The 11,819-nt window shown below is 33.9% G+C and overlaps 1 protein-coding gene across 2 annotated transcripts in view; it reads right to left on the bottom strand.

Moving 5' to 3' along the window:
- Window positions 1-9,513: 9,513 nt before the first annotated feature.
- The window catches only part of COG6 (component of oligomeric golgi complex 6), a 61,096-nt gene continuing 58,790 nt past the window's right edge, over window positions 9,514-11,819 (bottom strand). The window contains exon 18 of one of the 2 annotated variants that reach the window (XM_068526834.1): window positions 9,514-10,882. In XM_068526834.1, coding sequence (XP_068382935.1) covers window positions 10,735-10,882 — 148 coding nt within the window. In that variant the 3' untranslated portion in view covers window positions 9,514-10,734. The remainder of the gene's footprint in view (window positions 10,883-11,819) is intronic. The other variant, XM_068526833.1, reaches the window with a different exon arrangement.

Raw genomic sequence — 11,819 nt, 5'->3', positions numbered from 1 at the left:
AAAATTAAAAGAAGAATCAAAACTCCCATTAATCACAGACTATGTGATGGAATGTATGGATAAAGTTTACAAAAGAATCTACAGATAAAATTTAGAATTAATTGGTAAATTTGGCAAGGTCACTAGTCAACATACAAAAATAAACAAAACTAAATCCAGTGGTTTATACAAAAAGAGAAAATAATATGATCAATTTAGGATTACCCCAGGAATGCAAGAGTTCTTTATCATCAGAAAAAATATAAATGTCATTTACCAGATTAACAAGTAAAAGAAAAAAGCCACATGCACATCTCAATAGATTCTGAAAGTCATTTAATAAAATTCAACTTATTCATAATTAATAACTAAGAGCATGTAAGAATATAAAGAACTTCCTCTCTGATTAATCAACTAAAAACCTAATTCTTAGTGGTGAGATACTGCAAGCGTTACCTTTAAAATCAGAATTAAGTGTCTATTATCACTGCTATTAGTTACATTGTGCTAGAGGTCGTAGTCAGCATATTAAGGCAAGAAAAAGAAATAAAGGGCTTACAGATTGCAAAGAAACAAACAAAAGTGTCATCTAGTCTCAAATAATATAAATGTCTATACAGAAAACCCAAAGTAAAATCATCAGAAACAAAAAGTTAGTTAATGCTTGGATCTAATGTAATCAAAACACAAAAATCAATTCCATTTCTACATACAGCAACCAATAATTTAATAATGTAACTTAAAAATAGATACCACTTACACTATAAACAAGAACTGTAAGTTTCTTAGGAAAAAATATAACAAAATTTTCTTAGATTTATATGGAGAAAATTATAAAAATTTTTCTAAGGGACACTAACCCTACCCTAACTAAATAGGGAAAATTCAACTGGTTCATAACTTGAATTATTTAAGATCATAAAGATATTAATTCTATCCAAATTTATATATAGATTCAAAGTAATCACAACCATATTCCCAACTGCTGTTTGAGAAATATCAAGTTGATTCTAAGACCTAAGTGAAATAGCAAAAAGCCAAGAATGCCCAAAGCACTCTAGGTGGAGAAAATAAAATGGAACACCCTACCTGATATCAAGATTTATTATAAAGCTCTGACAATTCAAATATCAGTTATTGGTGCAGGAATAAATACACCCATGAGAAGAATGCAACAAAGATCCAGAAATGTATCCACGTATGTGGAAATTAGATATATGACAGAGATGGCACTAGCCTCACCCCACCATGATGACATAAAGTAGGAAGCAATACTGATTCTGCACCATCCCTTAGGACCTGCGGTTACCAAGAGCAACACCACTGCTAATGATTTACCACTTGCAAAAAGAGAGTCTTTCGGTAAATCACAAGAGTGAATTTGCACATTTTTGGTTTCTGCAAATTCCATCATGGTTTAATATTGTATGATTCATTACCTTAACCTGTTACTACTCAGTGGATAAGTGATTTTCTTCTTTGTAAGATTCAGAATAAAAGCAGGGTACCTTAATTTTTTGTTGTTGTTCACTTTTGTTTTTAACGACAGCCTTTTGGCTTTCGAATGCTTGCTTTGCTTACATCTTTGTTTATGAAAAGGAACTAATACAGTTGTTAAGCAAGAAAGATTCCTGATCTGCTATTAAATACATATTGCAAGTCTGTGGAATATTAATCAAATCTTTGGTTTCCTTTTTAAGACGTGGCTTCTAAGGCAAGTGCATTTTTCTACCTCAGTTCAATCCCCGTTACCATTTTATATTCCATCAGAGGCCTGGCTAGCAACAGTAGCCAGCTCTTGTCTGAATCCGGAAACTACGCTCATACATATGACACCCGTAGAAAGGCTGGGCTCTACACAGGAGACCCAACTTTTGATGACGGCTTGCATAAGGAAAATCACTCTTGTTCCTTGTCATTTTGCAGTTAGTGGGCAAAAAACTAATGCTTGTTCCAGGGGAATTTCAGATCTTGACATTAATGGAAATAAAAAGCGTACTCAAGTAAATTAATTTCCTGGTGGCAAAGCTATGAACTTTGAAAACTCTAGATTGGCTTGCACTTTCCCTGGCCCTATCAAAATTTTCCCCCAATTCATCTCATTTTTATAAACTTAGTACAGTTTATTTTTACTTATTACGTTATCAGTGCTAGGAAAGTTTTTATTTTTTAATATTCACTGGCATTAATGTTAGTTGAATTTGATAGGCTAGCATGCTGGTATTAATATGATTATTATATTCATTTCATAGCCAATTTATGGTAGTTTTATATTTGGATCCATAAAAATACATAATTATATTGTCCATTTCCAAAAGCATATTCTGAGGAGGAATAAATATGTATTTTCCAGATAGTTGTACTTAAATACAACTATAGCCCCAAAGTAACCATATGTAGGCCTATCTATTTATAATTGTTAACAGCATATTTAACTAACAGGAAAAATAAACTGACCTACTGCAAGTATTCAACATTATTATGTGACTCTGCATTTTACTTATATTTTTATTTAAAAATCCATTATTGTATAAAAGATGAAAACTTGTTGCTTAATACAAGGCCACAAAGATTTACACCTATGTTTCCTTCTCAGAGTTTTAGTTTTTAGCTTTTACATTTAGACCTTCGATTTTGAGTTGATTTTTGGATATGGTATGAGATATAGGTGCAGCTTCAATCTTTTCCACGTGGTTTTCCAGTTGTTCCAGTGCCATTTGTTAAAAAGACTATTCTTTCCCCATTGAATGGTCTTGGCAGCCTTGTAAAAAATCAATTGATGATGGATGCATGGGTTTATTTCTGAACTCTAAATTGTTCCATTGAACTATATGTCTATCCTTATGCCACTATCACACTGTTTTGTTTACTGTGGCATTGTAACAAGTTTTGAAAACTGGGAAGATTCAAGATTGTTTTGGCTATTCAAGGTCCCCCGTTTGGCCATAGGAATTTTAGGATCAGCCTATTTCTGGAACACAAAAAGGCAGATGGAATTTTGATAGAGGTTGCATTGAATCTATAGATCAATTTGGGGAACATTGCCATCTTAGCAATCTTCAGTCTTCCAATCCATGAACATGAAATGTCTTTCCATTTATTTAGGGCATCTTTAATTGCTTTCAACAGGGTATTGTAGTTTTCAGTGGAAAAGTATTTCACTTCCTTGGTTAAATCTACTAAGTATTTTATTCTTTGTGGTGCTACCATAAACGGAATTGTTTTCTTATTTTAATTTTCAGATTGTTCATTGCTAATGTTTAGAAATACAACAGACTTTTGCATCCTGATCTTGTATACTGCAATGTTGCTACATTATTAGTTCTTATAGTTTTGGGTTTTTTAATTCTTTAGTATTATATATATATAAATATATAGAGACCATATATATATATATATAAAAATATATATAGACCATAATCATCAGCAAATAAACAGTGTTTCTTCTTCCTTCTCAATCTGTGTGCCTTTAATTTTTTCTTACCTAATTGCTCTGCTAGAATTTCTGGTATAATGTGGAATAGGAGTGGCAAGAGTACGTCCTTATCTTGTTCATAATCTTGGCAGGGGGCAGTCTTCAGTTTTTCATCACTAAGTACAATGTTAGCAGTGTGTTTTTCATAAATGTCCTTTCAGTTGAAGAAATTCTCTTCTATTCCTGGTTTGTTGAGTGTTTTTTTTATTTTAGCACGAAAGGGTGTTGCATTTTCCTCCATCTATTGAGGTGATCATGCATTTTATTCTTCATTTATTCTATTAATATGGTATAGTACATTGACTGACTTTCGTGTTAAACTGACCTTGCATCTGGAATAAATCCACTTAATCATAGTATATAACACTTTAATACGTTGCTAGATTCTGTTTGCTAGTATTTTGTTAAGGATTTTGTGTCAATATTCACAAAGGATATTGGTCTGTAGTTTTCTTGTGGTGCCTCTTCTGGCTTCGTCATACCAGTAACAAATACTGGGCTCATAGAATATGTCAGGATGTGCTCCCTGCTCTTCTATTTTTTGGAAGAATTTGATAAGGATTAGTGCTAATCCTTCAAACATTTGGTAGAATTCACCAGTGAAGACATCTAGTCCTGGGCTTTTTTAAAAATTAGAAGTGTTTTTATTATTGACTCAGTCTCTTTACTATAGGTCTATTCAGATTTTCTATTTCTTCCTGCGTCAGTTTAGTTTGTGTTTTTTAAAATATTTGTCCATTTCATCTATATTATCTGTTGACATGTATTTATTTGTAGTATTGTTATCATTTTTATTTCTGTGAGGTAGTAATGTCCCTTCTTTTCACATCTGATTTTAGTAATTTTGTGTCTTTTTTTCCCTTGGTCCAGCTAAAGGGTAGTCATTTTTTAAAAAAATTTTTTCAAAGAACCAACTTTTCTGTTCTGTATTTCCTATTTTATATTTTTAAATATATAAACACCTCTCTACATGCAATACTGAGTGATCAGCACATCCAGTAACTGAAATAACATTATTCTCAACACAATAAGCAGGGAGCACTCCTAGAAACTTCTTCTTACATGTCTTTAAACACCTATCTGCATGCATTACACAATGGTCAGCCCATACATTCTCAGAAATAACTCTTTTCAACATGCTGTGTAAGAAACGATTTTTGAAACATTTTTACATGTGTACTCAAACACATCTGTACATGCATTACAGAATGGTTAGCACATCCATTTGCTGAAATAACACTTACTTCTCTATATTTTTTTCTGTGTCTGCTATAATCTTTACTATTTCCTTCTTCTTGCTTTCAGTTGTTTGCTTTTCTTTTCCTAGTTTTTTAAGGTATAAAGGTAGGTTTTTAACTTATTTTTCTTTAATGTAGGCTATAAATTTCCCTCTGAGCACTGTTTTTGCTGTATCCCATAAGAATTGATATGCTGTTTAACACCAAACTTTTATCTCAAAGTTTTCTCTAATTTCCTTATTTCTTCTTTGACCCATTGGTTATTTAAAAAGTATGCTATTTAATTTCCACATATTCATTTTCAAAATTTCCTTTTGTTATTGATTTCTAATTTCATGTCATTGTGGCTGGAGAACACACTTTAATATTTTTAAATTTACTGAGACTTGTATTGTGGCCTAACATGTGGTCTTCGATAATACAGCATGTGCCCATGAGAGGGCTGTATACTCTGTTGCTGGATGGAGTGTTCTGTAGATGCCTATTAAATCTAGTTGGTTTATAGGGTTGCCCATGTCTTCTATTTCCTTGCTGTTATTTCTTTGCTAATTTGAGTTACTGTCTAGTACCCTTTCATCTCAGCCTCAAGAACCCTTGAACATTCATGTATGGTAAGTATGATTGTTTTTTATCTTAGAATGTCTTACTTTCTCCTATATTTTCACAGTTTTGCTGGATACAGAATTCTAACTTAACAGTTGTTCTTCCACCATTTTGAATATGTCATCCAGTGCTTTCTGGCCTCTGTGGTTTCTGATGAGAAATCAGGTGTTATTGGGGATCACCTGCAAATGATGAGTTCTTTCTCTTGCTTTCAAGATTCCTTCTTGGTCTTTGGCTTTTGATAGTTTGATTGTGATGTGACTTGGTGTGTGTATTTCTTTGAATTTATCCTACATAGAGCTTGGTGAATTTCTTGAGTGCGTATATTAAGGTTTTCATCAAATTTGTAAAGTTTCCTGCCAATGTTTCTTCAAATATTCTTTTGGCCCTTTTCTCCCTCTTTTTTCTTTCTGAGACTCCCATTGTGTGAATATTGCTGATAATATCCCAAAGGTCTCTGAGGTTCTGTTCATTCTCATTCATTCTTTTCTTTCTGTTCCTCAGACTGGATAATCTCAATTGACCTATCTTCAAGTTTGCTGATACTTTTTTCTGCCTGAACAAATCTGATGAACTCCTATAGTGAATTTTTCATTTCAGTTAATATACTTTTCAACTCCAGAAGTTTCTTTTCTATAATTTTTATAAAATCATGACAATTATTTTTATGATTATAAATTTATAACTATAAAAACATCCTTTTTGAAATTTCTACCTTTATTGATATTCTCTATTTGGTAAGATATTGTTCTCATACTTACTTTCAGCCCTTGAACATATTTAAAAGAGATGTTTTAAAGTCTTTTGTCTAGTAAGTCCAACATCTGGGCTTCCTCAGGGACAGCTTCTATTGACTGTTTTTTTTTTTTCCTTCTGTGTATTGGCCATACTTTGAGCACCTTGCCTTTTTTTTTTTTCTTGAAGCATGAGCATTTTTAATATTATGATGTGCCCATTCTGTTAGGAAATCAGATTTTCTCACCCCATCCCTCAGAGTCTGCTGTTGGTGCTTTTCGTGGTTGTTATTGCATGTTTCAGTGACCTTCTTGAACTAATTTTGTAAAATCTATATTCTTTGTTGTGCATGACCAGTTAAAGTGGTCCATTAGCTTAGTTGTCAGCTAATGACTGGACAGAGATTTCAATGTCTGGAACCAAAATAATCTCCCAGTCTTTGCTGAGATGTTCTGTGTGAGTGTTGGGGCATTCCTTCAACATTCAGCCAGGTAGCTTCTAACTTTGCTTCAGCCTTCACTTTCTGCTTCCACAAAGCCTCAAGGTTACCCAGAGGTATAAGTGCTTAGGGTCTTTCTGGTCTTTTCTGAGCATGCACAGTGCTAGACATGTGCACTAGATTTCTAGATTGCCAAGAATATGTCAGAGTGTTTCAAAACCCTTATTATTTCATTTCTAACTTTTCTTCCCAAGCTTTTACCTTAGTCTACCATTTGTCCTAACTTCAGGCAGCAGAGAAGTGTCCTCCCCTCGACTGGCCCCTCCCCTCAACTGGCCCCTCCCCCTGGGTAGTGGCTTTAGCACTGGGCAAGTTCCAAGTTAGGCAAGAGAAAAATAAGCTTTTCCAATGGGTCTCCCAGGGACGCATGAGACATGTCAAATAAGGACAATCTTTGCAAACTTGGTCCATTCTGCTTTCTCCAGTACCAGAATATGTGGGATGTTATTTTCAAGGCTACTGCTGAGTTTGGGAGCAAAGTATAGGACTAGCCTAAGTTAAAATACCACAAAGCATACCAAGACTCAGCTTGTTTTGCTTAGTTTTTTAATAAGCATAATCTAACTGCTATTAGCTTTTAGTTGGTTTCTAGAATTCTGAAAAAGTTGATCTTGACAGTTTTTCAAGGCCAGTTTTATTGTTTCTTTTAGGGAGAGGCAGGATTTTGGAATTCCTTAATCCAACGTTTTTGCTGATGTCCCCAACCTATAAGACAATTTTGCATCTTAATCAAATAGCTAATTAGTATAACCCAGTCATTATGATCACCAAAGAATTTAAAATGTATGGTTGTGTTTTAAAACTTTCTTTTCTATGCTCTCAGCCTCTTCAACCTCAAGTACATACACGTGGCTTTCATAAAAAATGGTGTTAGTTCATTTTTTCCTCTTACCTACATGCACAAACACCCTATCAAACTGCATTGCGTCTACTTATAATACATGTGATATCTGTGCAAGACAGGGAATTCAATGACAGAAGCACATCTTAGTGGTCTTTTAAAACCTTGTTGCTTATCACAGAGCCTGCCCCAGTTGGTACTTAATAAATGTGTTTAATAACAAGCACAATGAAAAATATTAGCTAACACATATTGAGTTCTAACTTTACCCCAGGCCCTGTGTTAAACAATTTTTTTTAACTCTTTTTAAAATTGTGGAATATATAGACAAGAGTTCACGTCACACATATGTAAATTTTAGAAAATAACAAAATGAATATACATATACCAACACTCCAATGTAAGAATAGAACATTAGTAACTTCTAAAGATCCTGTGAGATAATCTTGAATTCTGCGTTAATCATTTCCTATATTTCCTTATAGCTTTACCACATGTGTATCCATGAATAATGTATAAATTTGTTTTATCTTTTATTTTAAAATTCTATAAATGGACTCATACTATATTATTCTGTGATTTTTTTTTTTTTTTGTTCAACATTATGTATTTGGAAATTACTTCATTTTTCACTGCTGTAGAGTATTCCACTATATGGATAGACCTAAGGACGTGAGCTAATAGCAGTCAGAAAAGGCCAGGCTATGGTGAGATAATAAAAAACTCCTAAGGCAAGGAAAAAAATTTGAGGATCAAGCCCTAGAGTATGCGAACTTTTAAAGGTCACAAAGAGGCAAAAGAACCAAGGAAGGAGGTTGAGAGGGGTTTGGCTAATGAAGTGGAAGGAAAACTAGCAGAAAGTTGTGCTGTGAAAGCCTAGGAAGTACAGTATTTCAGACGTAAGTGTGTGGAATGCTATTGAAAGTTTAATAAAATAAGGAATGAGAAGAATCCATTGGATTTGACAACATACAATACTATGGAGATCTCATCAGGGTTAGTGGTGTTGTAGTGGTGATGCTGAAGCCATATGGGGCTAATTTAAGACATAATGGCAGCAGAAATATAAGCCAGCATGCATAGATGACCATAAAAAAAAGCAGCAGAGAAATGGAGGTGTGAGGATCTGGGAGGTGGAAAGTTTTAAAAAGTACTATCAACACTACAGCATTTTGTATGCTGTTGAGAATAATCCTACAGAGAAGTCACAAGTTGCTGAAGCAAAAGAGAGGGATAACTCAGAAACGTCTCTGAGAAGGTGAGAGAATGGAATCCAGAGTCCAGAGGAAGGGAACAGCCTGTCACAGGAGGAGGGACACTGTCTCCAACACAAAAGGAGGAAAGACGAAGATGAGTGCAATATATGAGGGTAGAAAAATGCAGGAGATAAGCCTAACAGCTCCGTTTTCTCAATGAATTATGAAGGTCATTAACAAAGTGAGGGTGGAAAAGTCATCTTGAAAAGTGGGGAGGTGAGTTTACCAGAGACAGAGTAGAACTATAAAGCAATACTGAGTGCCATTTGAAGACTGTGATCATGAATTTAAAAAGTCAATCAGTCTATTTGTGTGATTTTTCTCAGATAACATTCACCTGTTCAAGTACAAGCACAAAGAAAGAAATGGAAACGTTCAACCAGAGAGGTTTTGGTCAGGCAAATACCTTTTCTCTCTGAAGGAAAGGCTGACACGCATTACCTAATAAGGTTATACTTACGCCATCTCAAGACAGTTCAAAATGCAAACTATGAAGTAAATAGCAAATACAGTGTTAAGCTAATGAATTAACACTTAAAATCGTTTATTTTAACTAAGTTTTCAAGATCACACTGATACCACATTCTGCTCATCCATCTTCCATTGGTTATCTCAATTTGGCCCTATATTGTACTTTCTTTCCTATTAGCATATTTTCTAAAAACACACTGATGAGATGTATAAAAATACTGCAATGATTGCTGCTCGAAAAACAGTTTAATATTTTATTTGAAAAAATTAGGTAAAAAACTAAATATACTTTTTTCCTAGAAATCAAAGGAATTCACTAATGGTAAGTAAGCAATCTTTCCTCACAGTAGATATAAATTATATAAAATTTAAGCTCTTGATTTATATCATACTTTATTTTCTATCTTTTATATATCACATATACTCACTGAAGGAAAAAGACTAAAAATACAGATTAAATACCAAAAGAGATGATATATAATCAATCACTCTTGCTCCAAAGAAATCATACTTCAGATAGATGAACACGCCATGTCCTGTAAATACTAATTTGTTATATATTCTGTATTTGCTATATAAATAGTAATTTTATCTTACTACTTTTCAAAATATTTTAACCTAGTCAATTTTTTCCTTATGCCTCATTTTCTCATTTATAATTTAGAGACTTAGCTCTTTTTATGGATTTACCAGAAATTAAGATATTTTGCTAATAAAAATCTGTCCTCAAAATCTTACCAACAAAGTCAAAGTCAAGTCACATCAAACACATTTAGATTTGTTTTGTTTTGTTTTTAAAAAAAACAAAAACAAAAACAGTGATTTTGAATCTTACTCTTGGTATGGTTCTAAAGTCAGAGCCCAAACAAGGGGCCACCATAGGGCTAGACATACTGTCAATTAGCCATCGCTACTCTGGCATTTTTCGTGCAGGGTGAGAGGACACCTGATTTCTTTGGTTTGAACACCAAAGTGTGTAGATGGTTGAAGTTAGAGTCCACGTTGTACCACAAATATTCTTCTTTAAACACTAGATTTACAAGTAGCACAGGAGGCCCACATCCCATATGAAGTGCCAGACTTCACCTTGAATTCAGTCTAGGGCAGACACAGAGTAGAAGTCACCTTTAAATTACTTCTCTCTTTTTCCTATTTTTGCTGAATGTACATTTCTGCTCCTCAGTCTAAGTATACCTACTCACAGTATCTAGCAAGAAAGCAAATGAATCTTTAGGTAAAGAGATATTTATTAGGTCATATCTTTAAACTAATTCCTAAGTTTAGATAATTTTTTAATGTACAGTTAATTTAGAACTAATCTTGTAAAAAAAAAAAAAATCCCTCATACCTCTCATACTACTCTTTTCCCACATATTTATATTCCAGAATTGAGGGGAACTGCAGAGCTGGAGAGATGTGGAATGCAGATACAGAGCAATGCCAACTCAGGTCAACATGTGTTACTTACTTTCACCTTACTGTGACCAAAGCAAAGCAGTTATTGGGAGCTGCAGTCTTATGATACAAAGCAAACTGTAACCATCAAATTTCAAAGTAAAGACTAACAGACTAAAAACCAAGAAAACCTTCAGTGTTTTAGGAGTGCAATATTTTGCTAACACATTCAAAGAAGATAATCAGGAGAGAAGTGTCTGCACTTGCTGCGGTGATCGGTGTAGAATGCTCTCTGGATCTTTGTATTCATTGACTGGATTCATCACAGCTGCATACACTTCACCATAGGCTCTGCAGACCAATTCTGTAGACTGTTTTATGATCTGCTCTCTATTGATAAACAAACAAAATGTGAACACATAATCTGAGACTGAAACACTGAGCACTGTGAGAAAGCTCCATACATGAACCAACGAATTTCGTTTTCATAATTATCACATATATATTATTGAAAACCACTGTACAGCTACATAAGTTAGTTATTTTGGTTTGGGGATACAAGGGTTTTTTATATTTATTATTTCTTTATTAAATCTTCTCCATTAGTATGCAGGTTTCAGGAGGGCAGGAGCTGTGTTTTGTTCACTGCCTTATCTTTAGGGCTAGAACAGTGCCTGATATACCATGGATTACTAAACAAGAAATGGAAACCGTGACCACCATCAATGTACTGATTTTGCAAACATGACTGATAACACATTAACCTTAAAGAAAGAGGCTTACAATTATTCAAATGTATCAACACTTCAAATCTCAGAATAACTTACAATATACTGTCCTTTCACCTGTAGCTGCTCAAATTTATCAACACTTCAAATCTCAGAATAACTTACAATGTACTATCCTTTCACCTATAGCTCCTACACTAATAACCATATCTCCTAGATTTCTCATCTCTTGCAAAAACGTGACACTTGCCTACAACAAATCACGGCATTTTCAAATACGCATTTCTACATAAGTACATAAAAGAATAGAAATAGTTTTAAATAAACTGAAGCCAATGTTTTTAGAAAAAAATAACACTGGGCTCATTAAATCTGCATTAACCCTTTATGTTTTCATGACATTTACTTCGTCATCCCCAGCTACTTCTATTTCTATATACCTACTGATGAAAACACCTTTTTCTGACTTGTATAACTAAATTAAAAATGTGTCTTTAAAGCTTCACTCCCAAACCTACTTCTGTTTCCTGCTTCTGTCAATGGCATAACTATGTCTCATCACCTCAGTTCAGGCCCTAATAAACTTTTCTTGCCTGGAG

This window comes from Eschrichtius robustus, chromosome 18, assembly GCF_028021215.1.
Source record: "Eschrichtius robustus isolate mEscRob2 chromosome 18, mEscRob2.pri, whole genome shotgun sequence".
Classification (NCBI taxonomy): domain Eukaryota; kingdom Metazoa; phylum Chordata; class Mammalia; order Artiodactyla; family Eschrichtiidae; genus Eschrichtius; species Eschrichtius robustus.
The sequence above is the reverse complement of the archived record's forward strand: the minus strand, read 5'-3'. Positions and strand labels throughout refer to the sequence as shown.